The sequence below is a fragment of the Megascapheus bottae genome, chromosome 32 (assembly GCF_031878675.1).
Source record: "Megascapheus bottae isolate mThoBot1 chromosome 32, mThoBot2.hap1, whole genome shotgun sequence".
Lineage (NCBI taxonomy): Eukaryota > Metazoa > Chordata > Mammalia > Rodentia > Geomyidae > Megascapheus > Megascapheus bottae.
In genome coordinates, this window is record NC_143540.1 from 9,768,198 (window position 1) to 9,789,284 (window position 21,087).

At 51.2% G+C, this 21,087-nt stretch overlaps 1 protein-coding gene across 1 annotated transcript; it reads right to left on the reverse strand.

Moving 5' to 3' along the window:
- Positions 1–797: 797 nt before the first annotated feature.
- Positions 798–17,641, reverse strand: Limd1 (LIM domain containing 1). Its single transcript, XM_090323497.1, has 8 exons — positions 16,198–17,641; positions 8,362–8,463; positions 4,893–4,960; positions 4,244–4,306; positions 3,654–3,784; positions 3,073–3,124; positions 2,329–2,397; positions 798–1,516 (listed from the first exon to the last, which is right to left on the reverse strand). Exons 1-8 carry the CDS (start codon positions 17,516–17,518, stop codon positions 1,379–1,381), a joined length of 1,944 nt encoding a protein of 647 aa, XP_090179623.1. The 5' UTR covers positions 17,519–17,641; the 3' UTR covers positions 798–1,378.
- Between the last annotated feature and the right edge of the window lie 3,446 nt (positions 17,642–21,087).

Genomic DNA, 21,087 nt, shown 5'->3' on the forward strand with positions numbered 1-21,087 from the left:
ACATAAGCCATTTCTAGCAGCCGGTGTGATGGCCGAAACCCACCCTTCTGCATCTGTGATTTGCTGAAGCTGTGTCTGTGAGGTATATTTGTGTGTGAAAGACTGAAAGTGAAAACAATTAAAAAAAAAAAAGACCCATAGCATTGTACCTTAACATGGTTTCTTCCAATACAGAATGTGCCAACAAGTTGGGCATGAAAGAAACCTCAGAAGTGAGCAGGTTATATCTTGAGGTGTTTGTTCCCTCTTGTGTGCTGGCTTAGGGATGTTCCAGCCTTCCCTCCCCCACCACCTCCTCCACACCCAAAAACTGTCCTTATCATAAACGAGCTGCCTCTTAGTACCTGGCATGGTGGCTCATGCTTGTAAACCTAGCTACTCAGGAGGCTGAGATCTGAGGATCACGGTTCAAAGCCAGCCAGGGCATGAAAAGTCTGTGAGACTCTGATCTCCAATGAACCACCAGAAACCCGGAAGGGGCGCTAGAGTTCAAAGTGGTAGAGTGCCAGCCTTGAGCTGAAGAGTTCAGGGCCAGCGCCCAGGCCCTGAGTTCAAGCCCCATGGCCTATCATTAAATAAGCTCCAGCAGACACCGGAAATCACAATCACCTCACGTGGAACCCCAAGATGCACCAGCTCTTCTCCCACAGCTGCACCGAAGCACAGCAAATCTCTTGTCTGGGGCCCAGCTGCCTTTGAAATAGACTGGCATGGTGGCGGAGAATTAGAAGGAAAATAGGCTTTGCTGATTTCAGTGCTCAGCTCTGACTGATGAACAACCCATTTCCTTACCTACAAAGCACCACGTGAGCACTGCCATCTGGCCTACAGGGAACTAAAAAGTTCACGGCCATTTTTCAGAGGAGCTAAAAACTCTGGGGTCCTAAGAAGCTGTAAGGCATATTTGAGGGTGATTGTGGATTGGGGAGGGAGGAGTGAATGCAGGTATTTATTTTCCTCGAGGAAAAAGGATTGAAGGTCTCTCTACATCTAAGCTGTCACCTGCATGACAAGTTCATGAAAGGCATCAACACAAAGTCCCCTCTCCCCAGCCCCTGGGGTGGTTATAAACTGCTCTCAGAGGTGCCCAGTGGTATGCAATCACAGGTCAGAGGTCACACTCACACACACACACACACACACACATACACACACATACTGCAGCATCTACCTGAGTCACCTGACTGAGGATGTGGCCATGGAGAAAAAAGCCCTTGGAAAAATACACGTACCAGGACAATGCCCAACTCCCTGGCTAAAAAGCAGGGCACCCCTCCCCGATGTGAGGACCTGCCTGCTCCCCCCACCACACACAGCCTTTTTCCTCCCATTTCCACCCTGGATACAGCCCTGGCTGAGGCCCGCCAAATGGCTCCAGCTAGAAATGGTGATGGTGGAGAGGCGAGGGAGAGGGGCCCTTTTCCAGCCTCTTGACGTGGCAGGAATGACAGAACAGATGATCTTCCAGTGGGTAGCAGCGATGCCCGTCTTCCTCATTGAGCTCCAGACCACAGTCCTGGGGAGACGAGAGGAGCAGGAGGAGGAAATTAAAACAAATCAGCTTGCAAGAGTGACATGAAAGGTGAGACCGTGCTGGCAGCTCATGCCTAGAATCAAAGCTGAAATCCAAGGATCATGGCTTCAAGCCAGCCTGGAGAAACAAACCCACGGGACTCTTCATCTCTAAGGAGTCAGCAAAAAGCTAGAAGTGGAGATGTGGCTCAAGTGGTACAGCACCAATCTCGAATGGAGAAGAAAAGCTGAAACTGGGTACACAAGGCCCCGAGTTTGAGCCCAGTACACACACCAGAAAAAAAAAAAAAAAAGTGACAAGATGTCCCCAAAAGCAGCAGAGGGTGCTGTATGTTTTTTGCAGCTTCCGCTCAGAGAAGGTCCAACAGATACACAGCCATGTGCCACCTGTCCCCTGTGGGGACACTTGACATGAGGATGGCTAACACTTTAGGAGGAAAAAAAGCATATGGATTTCTAAGACTTAGGGCAAAAACAGGACCCAAGGGGCTGGAAGCATGGCCTAGCATGCACGAAGCCCTGGGTTCGATTCCTCAGTACCACATACACAGAAAAAGCCGGAAGTGGTGCTGTGGCTCAAGTGGTAGAGCTCTAGCCTTGAAGAAAGCCCAAGGACAGTGCTCAGGCCTCGAGTTCAAGCCCCACTAGCAAAAATAAAACATTATAAATAATCAGCAAAATGTGATCCTCAGATCTCAGCCTCCTGTGTAAGCTAGTGTGACAGATATGAGTCACCAGACAGCTGGCTCAACCTGAACTTCCAAGGTGGGTGGGGCGGATGGGGCGGGAGCTCACCTCACAGTGGTAGCACTCTACGTGGTAATCTCTGTCCATGGACACTACACGGACAGTCTCGTCTGAGCCCTGAGATGGGAGAAAGACAGAAGAGAAGACCGTGAGAGGGCTGGGAGTGCTTATCTATCATGCACGAAGACCCGGGTTTGATTCCTTGGTTAACACATGCACAGAAACAGCCGGAAGTGGCACTGTGGCTCAAGTGGTAAGGGCACAAGCCTTGAGCAGAAGAAAACTCAGGTACAACACCCAGGCCCTGAGTTCAAGCTCCAGGGCTGGGGACCCCTATTTACATAAGAGTTGGGATGGTTAGAATTATTTGGGGGGATTTTTTTGTTGGTGGTGGTGGTCATGGGATTTGAACTCTGGACCAGGGAGCCATCCCTGAACTCTTCAGCTCAAGGCTGGCGCTCTACCACTTGAGCCACAATGCCACTTCCAGTTTTCTAGTGGTGAACTGGAGATAAGAGTCTCACAGATTTCCATGCAAGGCTGGCTTTGAACTGCGATCCTCAGACCTCAGCCTCCTGAGAAGCTAGGATGACAGCACCCGGCTTGGAAAATGTTAAAGACAGGATGATGAATTTGTTTTCTTTTGTTGTTGTTGTTGTGAGACCGGTACTTCAATTCGGTACATGACATCTTTGCTCACTGGCTAACACTCTACCCACTGAAACACGCCTCCAACCCCAGGACAGAGAATTTTACGAGACCCCCTCCGAGTGCATCTGAAAAACACCTCACCTCGGGAGGAAGGATGGGGAGTCCGCAGGCTGCACACTTTGGAGCCAACACCCTGGGGGGGAGAAAGGAAAAAGCATACAGTACATCTTGTCTGCACCCCAGAACCTGTACAGGGATCCTCTGGCCTACCCAAACTGAGGCCTACTGAGTGCTGGTGGCTCACACCTATAAATCCCAGCTATTCGGGAAGCTGAGATCTGAGTCTCGTGGTTCAAAACCAGCCTGGGCAGGAAAAACCAGGAGACCCTTATCTCCAAGGAATGAGCAAAAATTTGGAAATGGCGCTGTGACTCAACTCAGATTATAGCCTTTTTTGGTTTGTTTGTCCAGTAGTGGGGCTTGAACTCTGACCCTGGGTGTTACCCCTGAGCTTTTGTGTTCTACCACTTTGAACCACAGCGCCCACTTCTGGTTTTCTGGTGGTTTGCGGGAGGTATGAGTCTCATGGATTTTCCTGACTAGGCTGGCTTTGAACCACGATCCTCAGATCTCAGCTTCTTGAATAGCTAGGATGACAAGTGTGAGCCACTGGCGTCTGAGCTCTGCGAGACCTGTGTGGAGGCTCTGGCCTTGTCCCTTACTTGCGATAATCTCGGACGCAATAAATCTTGTTGTCTGAGTCCACGGTGAAAGGCACTCCATCTAAACACTCGTTACAGATGACACACCGGAAACAGCCTGGGTGGTAAGACTTCCCCAGGGCCTGCAGGATCTAGGAGGCATAAAAAAGAAGACAACGAGAGCTGGGAGTTTGGCCTAGTGGTAGAATGCCTGCCTAGCATGCATGAAGACCCAGGTTCGATTCCTCCTGGGCACTGAAAACTCTATGAGACTCTCTTATCTCCCATGAACCACTAGAAAACCACAAGTGGCACTGTGGCTCTAGGGGTAGGTCGGTAGCCTTGAGCTGAAGAGCTCAGGGACACCAGATCTAGAGTTCAAGCCCCACAACACACACACACACACACACACAAAAGTAAAATCCAGGCGTGGAGAGGAGTGAGAAAACTCAAAGGCTGAGATTGTAGGGGTGTTTTGTTTCTGCTGTTGCTACTGTTTTTGTTTTGTTCAGGACTAGCTCTCTAGCACTTGAACTCTACTTCAGGCTTTCTTCCTGAATGCCTCCTCCTCCCGCCCTAACCCCCCACGAGACGCCACAATCTCTACTGACCATGTCCAGAATCAGATGACCACAAAGGAAGCATCTGTCAGCAGACTGCTGAAAGCCAGAGTACTGTAGGGGAAGGGAAAAGAAAGTTAAACCCTGGTCGGCGGATGAATCTACCACGTCCTTACCAGCCAGCAACTGCTCATCAAACTGTGTCACTGGGCAGAAATCTGTCATTTCTCCAAGGACAACAGAGCTGTGGACCGAGTGTCAGACTCTCCTCTATCACAAAAGCTACTAACATTTCATATACTCACGCACATGCTAGAGTATATAAAAATTATGCATAAGGGCCGGGAGTTTGGCCTAGTGGTAGAGTGCTTGCCCAGCATGCACGAAGACCCGGGTTCGATTCCTTAGTACCACATACATAGAAAAAAGCCAGAAGTGGTGCTGGGATCTCTAGCCTTGAGAAAGCCCCAAGGGCAGTGCCTGGGCCTTGAGTTCTAGGCACAAGACTGGCCAAAATAAATAAATAAATTATATGTATATATATATATATATATATAATTTCACAATCTCAACAGGAAGACACACCAAGCCCCACACACAGTGTTCCAGTTTGTCTTCTGTCTAGACATCTTTGGGCCATCAGTGCCCCCCTCCCCCAATCTGTGAGGACATATTAGGGAGACCCAAGATGGGGACTCACCAAAAAGTCTTCCTCACAGAACACCTTGCCGTTCACAAAATAGAAGGCTTTTCCTCTCAGCTTCCGGCCTAAGGGAAGACAAAAAGAAAGACAAGGTAAAGAAACGTGCTCGGATTTGGGGAGAGGGAAAACAAGAAAACAGCATGGCAAAATTTTGGACCTGGGGTATAGTTCAAAGGATAGAGTACTTGCCTAGCAATCTTGAGGTCATGAGTTCAAGTCCCACAGCCAAGAAGAAAATAAAATTTTAAAAAGAAGCGATACCTCCTTGAAGACTTGTGCTTCTGAATTACCCAGATTAAAAAGCTGTAATTCTGCATGTGGCCACGAGGGAGCAGGGGTAAACACCTTGGAAAGGCCATACAGACATCATACGGAAAACAGAAGCTCAGGGACAGTACGCAGTCCCTGAGTTCAAACCCCAGGTCCAGCACATACGTAACATACACGCAGAGCAAGAACCAAAAGCCTGGTCTCAAAACCAAGCCAACAAAGCTGGGCATCGGTGGCTCATCCTAGCTACTCAGGAGGCTGAGGTCTGAGGTTGGTGGTTCAAAGTCAGCCTGGACAAGAATGTCCAGTGAACTACCAGAAAACCGGAAGTAGGGCTGTGGCTTAAAATGGTAGAGTGCTAGCCTTGACCTGAAGAGTTCAGGGACAGAGGCCAGGCCCGGAGGCCCCACGACTGACCAAACCAAAACCAAACAACAACGAAAGAAAAACAGACAAAACACAAACAATAAAAACTCCACTAAATCTGACGGTGTCAGTATCATTGAAATGACCACCTGGGAACAAGCCAGCCAGGGCAGACTAATCCAAGAACCTACTTTCAGCAGAAAAGCTAGAAGGAGCGGGGAGTTTGGCCAAGTGGTAGAGTGCTTGCCTAGCATGCTTGAAGACCCGGGTTCGATTCCTCAGTACCACATACATAGAAAAAAGCCAGAAGTAGTGCTGTGGCTCAAGTGGTAGAGTGCTAGCCTTAAGGAAGCTCAAGGACAGTGCTCAGGCCCTGACTTCAAGCCCCAGTACTGGAGTGGGGAGGGAAAATGAGCCCCTCACTGTCTTATGGCGAATGGGACGCAATGGTCAGTAAGGCTGCAGTCACGGAGGTGGCCAGTAGAGGGAGTCAAAGCACCAGATTCTGCTTCCTGGCATGGGACTCAGAAATGCTAAGGAGTCAGTGCAGGTCCTGGGGCTTGAATCCCAGGCTAGGACGCTGTCCCTGAGTCTTTTTGTTTTCTTTTCCCCCCGTTCAGTGGCCCCATTTCTGGCTTATTGGTGGTTCGTTGGAAATAAAACAGCCTCCTTCCGGGAAGGGTGGCTCACACCTGTCATCCTAGCTACTCAGGAGATGAGATCTGAGGATCACGGTTCAAAGCCAGCCTGGGCACTAAAGACCAGGAGACTCTTATCTCCAATGAACCACCAAAAAACTGGAAATGGTGCTGTGGCTCAAAGTAGTAGAGTGGTAGTCTTGAGGTGAAGAGTTCAGGGACAGCTCCCAGGTCCAGAGTTTAAGCCCCATGACTGACAAAGAAAAAAAAAAAAAAGTCAAGCAACAACATGAGGCCTGAGTTCAAGCTCACGCATACAAAAAAGAGAAACTCACCACATGCTACTGGCTGGATCACACTTGTAATCCTAGCTCCTCAGAAGGCTCAGATCTGAGGATCACTGTTCAAAGCCAGCCCCACGCAATAACTACCCAAAAAAGCTGGAAGTGGTGCTGTGGCTCAAGCGAATAGAGCACTAGTTTTCAGACAACAGAGTCCAGAGAACACCCAGGCCCTGAGTTCGATCTCCAAGACCAGCACAAAAAAAAAAAGGAAAGAAAGAAAAGGAAAAAAAAAAGGGGGGGGGGCCTCCCGAGTTGGGCCTACTGGTAGAGTGCTTGCCTAGCATGCACGAAGACCCGGGTTCGATTCCTCAGTACCACATACATAGAAAAAGCTGGAAGTGGTGCTGTGGCTCAAGTGGTAGAGCTCTAGCCTTGAAGAAAAGCCCAAGGACAGTACCCAGGCCCTGAGTTCAAGACCCAGGAATGGCCAAAAAAAAAGGGAAAAAGAAAAAGAAAAGAAAAAAGGGAAACAGAGATAGACCTAAAACTCCCTAAAATAAGGGCCCACTTCTGCCTTTCGGTGCCCACAGCTTCCAGGGAGCTTTTAACGCCAAGTCCTGTCCTGCCTGGTGGGTGGGGTTTGGGGAGGGGAGGAGCTTCACAGGCCACGTTGCCATGGTAACCAAACATCTTCATCCTAAAGGGCACATCCTTGAAACAAGAGAACTTCCTTCACAAGCCACACAGAGGCCCACATGCTTACTTCCCAGAAGGAACTCAAAGGAAAGAGCCGACCAGAGGCAGAGAGGAAGAGCACGGAACAAAAAGACATTTTCTTGGCAAACTGATGAGCCCCCTCTCCCCCACACTGTGATACAAATGAACTCAGCCCGCGACCCTGTATAACGTGTGAACGTGATTATTATGGATGACACGACTGGAAAGTTAAAAAAAAACAGAAAAAAAAGTAAAATAAAGAGATCCATTGTTCATACGTGAGGATCCCAGTTCTAAGAAAGAAAAAAGAAACTGCATGCAAATGTGAACCCCAATTGCAAGGAGAAAAACACAACAGTTTTTAAAAAAAAAAAAAAAAAAAAGGCTCCACTGAAATTGCTAACACAGCAGGCTTCCGTCCTTAAATCTGGCTTTGTGGTGACAGTGTGCGGTTCTCAGAGCTAAAAATGAACTAAACGTGGCTTATTCTTTTTCTTTTCTTTCTTTTTTTTTTTTTCCAGTCCTGGGCTTGAGCTCAGGGCCTGAGCACTGGCCTTGGATTTTCTCAAGGTTAGAGCTCTACCACTTGAGCCTCAGCACCACTTCCAGCTTTTTTCTATGTATGTGGTACTGAGGAATCGAACCCGGGTCTTCATGCATGCTAGGCAAGCACTTTAACCACTAGGCCAAACTCCAGGCCCTCTTTTTCTTTTTCTAATCGTGGAGATAAGGTACAGAGTTCTATTCATCAGGTGTATGACTTCTCACACACTGATACCTCTTCTCATGTTTTGGTCCCCATTTCCCCACCCCCCCCACCCCTGTGGCTGAGACGTAGCCTTGTACTGGTGACTCACCCTTCTCAGGAGCCTGAGATCTGAGGACCACGGTTCAAAGCCAGCTCAGGCAGAAAAGTCCTCATGAGACTTATCTCCAATAAACCACCCCCCCCCCAAAAAAAAGCCGGAAGTAGAGCTGTGGCTCAAGTGGTAGAACATTAGCCATGAGTACAGAGGCTCCGAGACAGCACCCAGGCCCCGAGTTCAAGTCCCAGGACCAGCAGTTACCTAGTGTGCAGGTGAGGTCCTGCCTTTCAACTCTGTACCCACGTAATCGTCCCCTCTCCCCCACCCCCATTTTCTTGGCACACATGGACCTTACCCCCCACCCCCCACAAGGACACACACTTACTGCAGGCAGTACAGGTAAAGCAGGCATCGTGGTAGAGATTCCCCATGGCCTGGCAGGCTTGGCCAGCCCCAAACACTCCTTTGCTGCATTTCACACAGGCTCCTGTGGGCAAGAACACACCCCACTTGTGATTTGGGAGACAGGAATTGGGAGAATCTACGTCAGAGGCTGCAAGTCCCTAAGACCCCGTCACTTCTGTCAGGCACCGGTGGCTCACGCCTGTAATCTCGGCTGTTCAGCAGGCTGAGGTCTGAACGTGATGGACCGAAAGCCAACTTGACCGGGAAAGCCTGTGAGATTCTGCGTCTCCAATGCCAGTCCTGGGGATTGAACTCAGGGCCTGGGTGTTATCTCTAGGCTAGCACTCTATCCCTTGAGGCACAGCTCCACTTCTGATTTTTGCTTTTTATTTTTTTTTTTAATGTTTATTTGGAGGTAAGTCTCATGGACTTTTCTGCCCAGGCTAGCTTCGAACCATCAGATCATCAGATCTCAGCCTCTCGAGTAGCTAGGATGACAGGCGTGAGCCACTGCGCCTGCCCAGCTAACGCTGTGTCTTTTTAGCCTTGTTTGGTGCCCTGCCTCCTCCACCCCCTCTCTCACTCTGAGCGTTCTGGGGTTCCCTCCTTCCTGTGGCTGGCATCCTTATCCCCCATTCTGACCCCAGGAGATGCAGATGACAAAACGAGGAAAGAAGTGCTTGCGTTTGGTTGGAATTGCTGGCCTCGGAGTAAGGACGATCCCATCTGAGTCAGGAGAAAACCATTTCATCCACTCAGCATATGGGAAATGGACAGAAAAAGGTTTTCATGAGCTAAGACACATTGCTTTCTCACGCCTGACATCCTAGCTACCCAGAGGGCTGAGATCCAAGGACGGTGGCTTAAAGCCAGCCCAAGCAGGAAAAGCCCTATGAAATAAACAAATAAATAAATATATATATATGTGTGTGTGTGTGTGCGCACGAATTTATTGATTGATTGATTGATTGATTGGTCGTGGGGCTGGAACTCAGTGCCTGGGCAGTGTCCCTGAGCTTTTTTTGAACCACAGCTCCACTTCCAGGGTCTTCTGGTGATTCACCAGAGATAAAGAGTCTCACCCTTTCCTGCCCAGGTTGGTTTTGAACTGTGATCCTTACATCTCAGCCACCTGAGTAGCTGAGATTATAGGTGTGAGCCACTGGCTCAGGGGCTTATGAGACTCTTATTATCTCCAATGAACCATCAAAAAAAACCAAAAAAAACAACAACAACAACAAAAAACAAGCGGAGCTGTGGCTCGGATGGTAGAGCGGACAATATCCAAACCTTGAGGTTCAAGTCCCAGGATCCAGAAACTCAGCGCAACACAATTCCCCAGTTAATCCAGGGGTATAAAGAGAAGACTGAAAAGTACAGATGCAGACAAGGCGGCAGAGTTCGGTATATGACCTCTTCCCCAGCACCCCCAGTGTCGTAAGGCGGCAGAGTTCGGTATATGACCTCTTCCCCAGCACCCCCAGTGTCGTCTCCCCTCACTCCCCAACCCCAAGCCGTTCTTGCGCCAATAACTGAGGTCATCTGTAAGCCACAAAGGAAGTACTCATGGCCACACTGGCTTATTCATTGCACCAGCTCTTTCTTCACCTGCCATTCAATGTAAGTGGCCTCCCATGCCACGATGGTTTAACCTGCTCACAATGGCAAAGGAAGTCTTTAATGAGATTTCCACATCACTGTCACACTCCACTTACGTCTGACGCTGCTCCCACTCCCTGTCCCCCCATTCCCCAAAGGAGGGAGTTCAAGGTACCCCGTCCCCCCGCAAGCCCTGCTCACCACCCTTCTCCATCAAGGCTCCCCACGCCAGCCGCCACACACCCCACCCTCCATTTCTTTTTTTTTTTCTTTTTGGTCGGTTGTGGGGCTTGAACTCCAGGCCTGGATGATGCTGTCCTTTAGCTTTTCTGCACAATTCTAGTGCTCTACTATGTGGGTCACAGCTCCACAGCTGCTTAGTTGGAGATAAGAGTTGCATGAGGGGCTGGGAGTGTGGCCTAGTGGTCGAGTGCTTGCCTAGCATGCATGAAGACCCGGGTTCGATTCCTCCGTGCCACATACATAGAAAAAAAAGTTGGGAAGTGGTGCTGAGGCTCAAGTGGTAGAGCTCTAGCCTTGAGAAAACCCAAGGACCGTGCTCAGGCCCTGAGTTCAAGCCCCAGGAGTGGTAAAAAAATAAAATAAAGAGAGTTGAAGGAACATTCCTGTCCAAGCCAGCCTCCAATCACGATCCTCAGACCTCCGCCTCCTGAGTGGCTAGGAGGGTGAGCCACAGGCACCTGGCTGGCTCTAGGGTTTAACAGAAGGGCACCCTTACAGGCACACATTTTGTTTTGCCTGTCCTGGGGCTTGAACTTAGGGCCTGGGCAGTATCCTTAGACGCTTTTTGCTCAAGGGTAGCACTCTGCCACTTGAGCCACAGCGCCACTTCCAGCCTTTTCTGTGTATGTGGTACTAGTAGAGGAATCGAACCCGGGGCTTTGTGAATGCTAGGCGAGCACTCTATCACTACCATGCACTGGCCCCCATTTTTATTTCTTTCCTTTCTCTCTCTCTCTCTCTCTCTTCCCCCTCCCCACTTTTTAGCCCAGTCCTGAGACTTGAACTTCAGACCCTGGACCTGGTCCCTGTACTTTTTCTGCTCAAGGCTTGACCACTAGAACCACAGTCCCACTTCCAGCTTTTTTTTTTTTTTTTTTTTTTGGTGTTTCACTGGAGATAGGAATTTCACAGAAGCCAGGTGGCTCACATCCATCATTCTAGCTACTCAGGAGGCTGAGCTCTAAGGATTCCGGTTTGAAGCCAGCCTGAACAACCACCAGAAAAACCCGAAGTGGCGCTGTGGCTCAAAGTGGTAGAGCATTAGCCTTGAGTATAAAAAAGGCTCAGGGACATAAGCCAGGCGTGGTGGCTCACACCTGTAATCCTAGCTACTCAGGAGGCTGAGATCTGAGGATTGGGGTTCAAAGCCATTCAGGCTGGGCACAAAAGACCAAGACTCTTATTTCCAATTAATCTCTAAAAAAAAATGGGAAGTAGCACTGTGGTTCCAGGGGTAGGGCGGTAGCCTTGAGCTCAAGAGCTCAGGGACAGCTCCCAGGCCCAGAGTTCAAGCCCCATGACCCACAAAATTAAAATAAAATAGAATAAAATAAAAAATAAAAGGCTCAAAATGCAAATAAAAACAACCCTAAGATACCACCTTACCCCAACAAGAATGACCAAGATTTTGAACTCAGACAATGACAGTTGCTGGCGGGGTTGTGGAGAAAAAGGAACCCTACTGCACTGCTGGTGGAATGTAGACTAGTTCAGCCACTCTGGAAAGCAGTGTGGAGGTTCCTTAAAGAACTGAAAATAGACCTTCCCTATGATCCCACCATACCACTTCTGGGCATCTATCCTGAACAGCATGACCCAGGATATTATAAAGACACCTGCTCAGCTATGTTCATCTCTGCACTATTCACAATAGCCAGGCAATGGAAACAACCCAGATGCCATACTGCAGATGAATGGATACAGAAAATGTGGTATATATACACAATGGAATTCTACATAGCCAACAGACAAGATAAAATAATGGCATTCGCAGGGAAGTGGATGAATCTAGAGCGAATCATGCTGAGTGAGACAAGTCAAGACCTAAGGATCAAAAGGTGCATAGTATCCTTAATATGTGGCTATTAAATCCAAAGACTACAAGAGCGAGGACTCAATAACTGCATACCCAATGCTATGGACATGGTAATGGAAATACAAACATAACTATATAGACATGAAAACCTATGACTCTACAGACATAATGTTTTATTTCATAATTTAATGTTTCTATGACATACAAACCCTTAGCCTAATTTTGATTAAGTTCTAAATACTAAGTCCCAGTGATTGTAAATAGAGATTCCCTCCTTGAACACTTGTTTGTTAAACCTGTCATTTAAAATATGATGTAGAAATCAACCTTAATAAATTCTTTAATTAAAAAAAAAGTCAAAAAAAAGAAAAGAAAAGAAAAGGCTCAGGGACAGCATCCAGGCCCTGAATTCAGGCCCCCATGACTGACAAAAAAAAAAAAAAAAAGGAGAAACACCAGAAGTCAGACGACTAGCCACTAAGCCAACTGTCCCTGTGATACAAGTAGAATAAGAACAGGATCCTGGACAGAAGACCAAAAAAAAAAAAAAAAAATCCAAATATTGCCCAAGGATACAAGAGAAGAATCCAGCTCCTCCAGCCAGTTCCTCCTCCCAGCCTTCCTCTCCCCCACAGCTCAGGAATTTCCCTTTGTCTGATTCTTAGTGTTTCCTGGAACTTAAAGATACACTAGGACAGAGGTAAAGAGCTGAGCCACAAGGCCTAGGAGGTAAACGAATGAAACGGGTTAATTAACTTTTGTGTGCCTCAGTTTCCCCCTCTGGAAGATGGGGATCATAAAAGTTATGGTGGTGGAAGCCAGATGTTGGTGGCTTTTTTTGCTTGCCATTCTAGCTACTCAGGAGGCTGAGATTGGAGGATCATGGTGTGAAGCCAGCCAGGGAAAGGAAAGGAAAGTCCAAGAGACTCTTTATCACCTATAAACTACTCAGAAAAACCTGGAAGTGACACTGTAGCTCAAGTAATAGAGCGCTAGCCTTGAGTACAAAGAGGCTCAGGGACAGTACGCAGGCCCTGAGTTCAAGCCCCCAGGACTGGCAAAAAATACATAAAATAAAATTCCCTGTCTCTTCACACGCCATCTCTGGCCCCTCAATTCTTCCAGCAAATGGGCCAGTAAGCCATTCCATGTAGGGTACTGGGACACAGGCACTGGGCCTTGGGCCCAGGTACTGGGTCAGGTGACCAAGTCTGAGAGCCCAGAAACCCACAGAAGAAGCCAAGGGACATGTCAGTTACATGGCGTGGCGGGCCACGCCTGTGATCCTAGAATCTCAACCCTCAAATCTCAGCCTCCTGACTAGCTAGGATTATAGGCATAAGCTGGCTTATTTTTATTATTTTTGAGCCACCGGTACACCCAACTGAATCCTTTCTTTCCAAAGTATTGCCACCAAGGTGAAAGTCATAAATGAACCCACGTAAAGAAACACAGGCTTCAATCCCACCGGCAAGACAGACTGGACTGGTTCATGCCTGGAATCCTAGCTATTCGAGAGCATCTGAGGATCAAAGTCAACCCAGAGGCAGAAAAGTCCATGAGACTGGTCTCTCCAATTAGCCACCAAGAAAAAGCCTGAAGTAGAGCTGTGTCACTCAAGGGTTACAATGCCAGCCCTGAAAGCAAAACAAACTTAACTAATGGAGAATTCCAGGCCCTGAGTTCAAGCACTAATACCCCCTCCCCACGCACACGCACACGCACACGTACTCGCGCGCACACACACACACAGGCTATGTTAAGAGTTCAGTTTCATGATCTGGGTTAGTAATGGAAAATGCGGAGAAACTGGATTGGGAGGAGGGGGAAAAAAAAAAGACCTATTTTCCTGGTCACAAAGTCTTTTGATCAAGAACATGGTGCCTCCAGAGGCGTTCAAGAGAAAGCATGATGGCACAGGCCAGACAATATGGGAACTCCATTAGTACATGCCAAGACTAAGAGATGGAGTCAGAGCCTGGCATGGTGGCTCACGCCTGTCATCCTAGCTACTCAGGAGGCTGAGATCTGAGGATCGAGGTTCAAAGCCAGCCCAGGAAGAAAGTCCATAAGACTCTTATCGCCAATGAACCACCAGAAAAATCAGAAGGGGAACGGTGGCTCAGCGTGGTAGAGTCCCGCCGTGAGTAGAAAAAGCTCAAAGGCGGCACCCAGGCCCTGAGTTTAAGCCCTACAACCAAGAACAACAAGGAAAATATAAACAGACCGGTGTTAAAACCAGAGGGCCCAAGGTCACATGACCTGACCGATACCAAGCGGGGAGAAACCACCACCTAATGGCTGGTGTGCAGCTGGGTAGGCGAGGGACCCCTCCTTAGCCTGTCTGGGGGACGGCTCCCGCTGCTACCCAGGCCACTTTGTCTGAGGTCACCAGATTCCCAAGACAGCCCACATCTAGAGCCAAAGGTCAGGACGTCTGGGGATCAACTGGTTCCCCGGAGCTAAGAGTCTCACAGGTATGTCTGCCAGGATTGGCGTTGACCCTCCATCCTCAGATCTCAGCTTCCTGTAGAGCTAGCAGAGTCTCATGGACTTTCGTGTCCAGGCTGGCTTTGAATCTTGAGCCTCAGATCTCAGCCTCCTGACCCCCCGGCCCTTTGGTCCTTTTCTTAGTAAAGGAGGGGAGGGCTGGAGTGGGGACGTCTGCAACTGTGGAAGAGGAGGTCAGGGTCACCACGGACCCTTCAAGGCCCCAGAATGCCCTCCCCGCCTCCCCCCTGCAGTGTAAATTACAGACAGTAGAGATCAAAAATGTAGCCAGGCGCGATGGCTCACGACTGTCATCCCAGCTACTCCGGAGGCGGAGATCTGAGGATCGAGGTTCAAAGCCAGCCCAGACACGGAAGTCCGTGAGACTCTGATCTCCAGTGAACCACCAGAAAGCCAAAAGTGGAGCCGTGGCTCAAAGTGGTAGCCCAATGACCCAGATCAGATTATCCTTACACACTGTACCCATGAACTGAAATTCCCCACTGTACCCCATAAATACGTCACTTAAAGACAACAGCTGGGCACCAATGGCTCACCTAGAATCCTAACTACTCAGTAGGCTAAAATTTGAGGGGGGTTGGGTTCACGCCGTGAGTGAAGAAGCTGAGGGACAGTGCCCAGGCCCTGAGTTCAAGCCTCAGGACAGGAATTAAACATTTAAAAAGAAAGAAAGAAAAGTTTGTCTTGTTCTCCTTCTTTCCTCGTGACAGGAAGAAGCTACAGAAAAGTCTGGAAGTGATCCAGCAGGAAGTTTGCATCTGTTTTAGTAATCACACTAAAAGGGCCATGGAAAGTACCAGAACAGTTAATAACCAGGATATCTTCACAGTCCCTAAGGACTGTCACAGTTCACAAGCCCTTCAAGGGACACATTTTTGGGTTCTCCTTCAGCCAACTGGAAACACCCATATCTCTTTGCCTCTGACAAAAAAATTCATTAGGAAGCTGGCTGGTGATTCGGGACTGTCATCCCAGCTGGGTCAGGAACCCAAGATCTGAGGATGGCAGTTCAAAGCCAGCCTCGGCACAAAGATCCATGAGACTCTTCACTCCAATGAACCACCAGAAAAAGCCTGAAGTGGAGCTGGGGTTCAAGTGGTAGAGCGCTTGCTAAGCCTTGAGTGAAAAAGCTCAGGAACAGTGCCCAAGACTCCCAAGTTCAAGTCCCAGGACACGCACGTGCGCGCGCACGCACACACAGAAATGACATTGTACCCCAGCTGTGTCTGCATGCGCCCTGGATCATGAGATATTGTTCTAATGCAGCTGGATGTACCATAGAAGGAACCCCCACAAATACACTCATACAATAAGAGGTAGCGGGACGCTACGGCTTCATACCAGAGCCTTGCGTGGGTCTATGACAAGAGGCTGGACGTTGCAAGACCTTAAAAATGACAAGTTCCATCCTTTCATTATTTTCCTGTGTTTTTTTTTTTTTTTTTTTTTTTGCCAGTCCTGGGGCTGGAATTCAGGGTCTGCGCACTGTCCCTAAGCTTCTCTTGTTCAAGGCTTAACACTACCAACGTGAGCTACAGCACAATATGTGGTACGGAGGGATCGAACCCACGGCTTCAATGCATGCGAGGCAAGAACTCTACCACTAGGCCATCGTTCCCTGCCACCCCCACCAACCTTTTGACTCACCAAAATAATCGGCCTTTGGGTAAGCATCCATCTCCCGCTCGAGACGCTGAGTGAGAGCTTCTAACTTCAACTCCACAGCAGATGGTCCCAGCTCAGGGCCCGAGACGAGGGTCTGGCAGGGCAGTCTCACCTGGGCAGGACTTGAACTCTCAGAGAGAACAGCTCCTAAATATCCGTCGGGCTGAGTGAACATCACTGGATGGACAAGATTGGTGGAACTGAGTTTTGGAGCGGTGACAACATCTGGACAGCCAGGCCCGGGACCCAGTCCCTGGACCCTATCTGGCTGGGAACTCTCCCGGCTGGCTGGCAAACTTAACGGAGCAGAATTGGAAAGGTAAGACTGAGGCCGATCTCGAACCCACGGCTGAGGGGCCACGGTGGATGTAGATGTTGTTTCAGAAACTTCCCATCCTGGCCCTGAGTTTGCTCTCGGAAGGATTCCTGGACTGGGAGAGCCGGGGACCGTAGAGACAGAGACTGAGGCGGCGCTCCTGGGTTGAGAGGTAGCCCCATTCTCCAAGCCCGGGTGGGGAAAGGTGGGGTTCACACTCTGAGAGGAGGCAGTGGCCCAAAGGCCTGCTGGCTTTTCACCGGGACGACGCCCCGTGCCTCCATCCTCACCGCTGGGGACCCTCTCAGATGATTTGGGGGAGCTCATGAGAGAGGGTGGAGGGTGGTACTGGTGATGATCCCCCACGGATCTGGCTAACGGGGGGTCCCCCCGTCCACGTCCTATGCCCGGGCCCGTACCGGGGGTCCCCCCGGCTTTGTCATCCCACTTGGGGCCAGGGGAAGGCAGATTGTCGTAATAGTCGCCGTGAGTGACACAGGAAGGGTCCAGGCAGGGTCCTGGCTGGTGGAAAGCCGGTGACAGCTCAGGGTTCGAGGGACCGTGCAGAGAATCTCGTTGCTGGCTGGCCGGCCTGGTGGCCTGGCCCGACGGCCTGGCCCTCTGCTCCTGGCCGGGAGAGGAAGAGTGCCCGGCGGCCGCGGTGGCCGTCCCCGGTGTCCCTGGAGGGGCAGCCAGGGGGGGCTTGGAGGCTCCGTCCCCGGCTGCCCCCGGTGGGTTCGGGGGACTCCCTGCATGGCTGGGGCCCCGGCTGGCCCTGGGTGGCGGGTCGTCCAGCAGGAGCTGCTGCTGCTGCTGGAGGTGAATCTTGGCCATCTTGGTGGCAAAGACCCTGCGCGTCTCCTCGAACTCGGGGTTGTTGCCGGGGCCTCTGTCCACGCGGAAGAGCCCGTCTCGGGAGGCCTCGTACATGTCCAGGTACTCGATGAACCTGCTGGCCTCCAGGCCCAGGTCCTCGTACTTGTCCATGCTGCTGGCTGGGGTGAAGGGAGGAAGGAATGGTGCAGCCCAGGACCCGGTCGGGACGCCTTCCCAGCACCGGGGGACAGGACAGGACGGGTCAGGACGCCTTCCCAGCACAGGGGGACAGGACAGGACCCGGTCAGGACGCCTTCCCAGCACAGGGGGACAGGACAGGACCCGGTCGGGACGCCTTCCCAGCACCGGGGGACAGGACAGGACGGGTCGGGACGCCTTCCCAGCACAGGGGGACAGGACAGGACGGGTCAGGACGCCTTCCCAGCACAGGGGGACAGGACAGGACGGGTCAGGACGCCTTCCCAGCACAGGGGGACAGGACAGGACCCGGTCGGGACGCCTTCCCAGCACCGGGGGACAGGACAGGACGGGTCGGGACGCCTTCCCAGCACAGGGGGACAGGACAGGACGGGTCAGGACGCCTTCCCAGCACAGGGGGACACGGCTGACTCCCAATTCCTACAGGACAGGGAGGAGAGGGTGGAAAATCCAGACATTAAAATTAAAGAGCAGCAGGAGGAGGAGGGGGGGAGGGGGAGGGGGAGGAGGGGGGGAGGAGGGGGAAGGAGGTGGAGGAGGAGGAGGAGGAGGGGTGGAGGGGGGGGTCTGCAGGGTCTCAGGCCAGGAGGAGGAACAGTCCAGGGGGAGGGAGAGGGGGGAGGGGGAGAGGGGGAGGGGGAGAGGAGGGGGAGGGGAAGGGGAGGGCGGGGAGGGCCCGGAAGCAGCCGCGGGCCCTGAGTTCAGGTCCAGGCCCGGGGCGGGAGGGGGGAGGAGGGGAGGGGCGGAGCGGGAAGGATCGGGTTCGTTAGTCATCCTAATCAATAGGCAACTCCTCGGTCGACCCCTCACCGGCCGGGCGGGAAGTTCACGGTCGCCGGGGCCCGCGGCCCATGGCGGCGCGGGCGGAGCGGCGGCGGCGGGACGCGGAAGTCACGGCGGGCGCGCGCGGGGCCGGCGGAGGCTCCGTCCCGGGGCGGAGGAGGGGCGGGAGAGGGGCGGGGCGAGGGGAGGAGGAGGAGGAGGAGGGGAGGAGGCGGGCGGCGCTGGCCGAGGGAATCCCCCCACATCCGCTCTCACCCCCCCTCGTCCAGCCACTGGACGGCGTGGGAGTTTCCCGCCACCACTTCCGGGGGGAGGGGACGAGGGGGGAGGAGGGGGGAGGAGGAGGGGGGAGGAGGAGGAAGAGGAGGAGGGTGTCTCCACTCCTACACCGCCGCCTGCCCTGCACAGCCGGGCCCCACCCCCGCCTCCAGCCGGGAGACCGGACAGACAGACAGACCCACGGACAGATGGTCGGACAGACAGACAGAAGGACAGACGGAGAGACAGAAGGACAGACGGACAGAGAGACAGAAGGACAGACAGACAGACATATAGACGGACAGACACATGGACGGACAGACGAACAGACAGACAGACAGACGGACAGACAGACAGACGAACAGACAGACACATGGACGGACAGACAACAGACAGACAGATGGACAGATAGATGGACAGACGGATGGACAGACAGATGGACAGATAGATGGACAGACGGATGGACAGACAGATGGACAGATGGACGGACAGACAGACGAACAGACGGACGGACAAACAGACAGATGGACGAACAGACAGACGACAGACAGATGGACAGACAGATGCACAGACAGATGGACAGACAGATGCACAGACAGATGGACAGACAGGCAGATGGACAGACAGACGGACGGACCAACAGATGACAGACAGATGGATAGACAGACGGACAGATGGACAGACGGATGGATGGACAGACGAACAGACAGACAGACACATGGACGGACAGACGGATGAACATACAGACCGACAGATGGACGGACAGACAGACGAACAGATGGACAGACAGATGGACGGACCGACAGACAGACAGAAGGACAGACAGACGAACTGACAGACAACGGACACACAGATGGACAGACAGACGGACTGACAGACAGATGGATAGACCAACAGACAGATGGACGGACAGACAGACAGCAGACAGACAGATGGACGGACAGACAGATGGACAGACAATGTACAGATGGACAGACAAACAGACGGACAGACGGACAGACAGACAGACACATGGACAGACAGACAGATGGACGAACAGACAGACAGACGGATGGACAGACAGACAAACAGACAGATGGCCAGACAGACGGCCAGACAGATGGACAGACAGACTGACGGGCAGACCGACAGACGACACACAGACAGATGGACAGACAGATGGACGGACAGACAGACAGATGGACAAACAGACAGATGGACGGACAGACTAGCCAGCTGCCAAGGCCCGGACTGGCCTGCCCAAGCCCATGCCTCAGTTTCCTCTCACTCCCCAGGTCTTGTCTGATTACCCTCTCCCTCCCTGGCTGACACCACACCACACCACACCCCCCAGCATGTGGAGGAGGTGCCCTGGACTGGGGCTGGCAGGGAGACTGAGGCAGAGCCGAGCAAGGGCGGGGAGACCACGTCCCTGAGAGAGACTTCAGCTTCACCCGAAACAGGAAAATGGAATGCCACCACCCAAGGGTATGTGTGTCTGGGTGTGTCTGTCTGTGTCGTGTGTGCCTGGGTATGTGTGTGTATGTGTGTGTGTGTCTGTGTGTATCTGTGTATGTGTCTGTATCTGTGTGCGTGTGTCTGGGTGTGTGTGTCGTGTGTGTGTGTGTGTGTGTGTCAGTGTGGCCAGTCTTGGGCTTAAGCTCAGGGCCTGAGCTTGGGTTTTCTCAAGGCTAGAGCTCTACCACTTGAGCCTCAGCACCACTTCTGGCTTTTTCTATGTATGTGGTACCGAGGAATTGAACCCGGGTCTTCGCGCATGCTAGGCAAGCACTCTGCCACTAGACCAAACTCCCAGCCCTAGATGAGTTATTTTTATCAGTGGCTCAGCATGGATAGCTATATTTAAGGGTTGGGCAATAAAGTTTTTTTTTTTAAATCTTATTTTCATGGTTTTATTTTGTTGACTGAGAAATGTCTAACCAATGTTCTATTTTTACCAGTGTCTTACACTGTTTAAGCTGTTCTAGCAGAATATTATAAACTGGTGATTTGTTTTCAGAAAGAAAAAAAGAACAAAAGAAAGAAGGAAAGAAAGAAAAGAGGGCTGAGAGTGTGGCGTAGTGGTAGAGTGCTTGCCTAGCATGCATGAAGCCCTGGGTTCAATTCCTCAGTACCACATACACAGAAAAAGCCACACGGGGTGGTGCAGCTCAAGGGACAGAGTGCCAGCCTCGAGCCAAAGAAGCTCAGGGATGGTGCCAAGGTCCTGAGTTCAAGTCCCAGAACTGGTCAAATCAAAAACCTTCTGGAGACTGGAAAGGCCAATAAAGAGTGAGAAGCTTGTGTCTTACGCCTGTCACGCTCCTTTGGAAGCTGAGAGCTAAGGATCACAGTTTGAAGCCAACCCAGGCAGGAAAGTCTGTGAAAGTCTTACCTCCAATGAACCAGCAAAAAGCCAGAAGTCATGGTATGGCTAAAGTCATAGAGCATCAGCCTTGAGCAAGGAAAAAAAAACAAACATCAACAATGAAAAACCAATG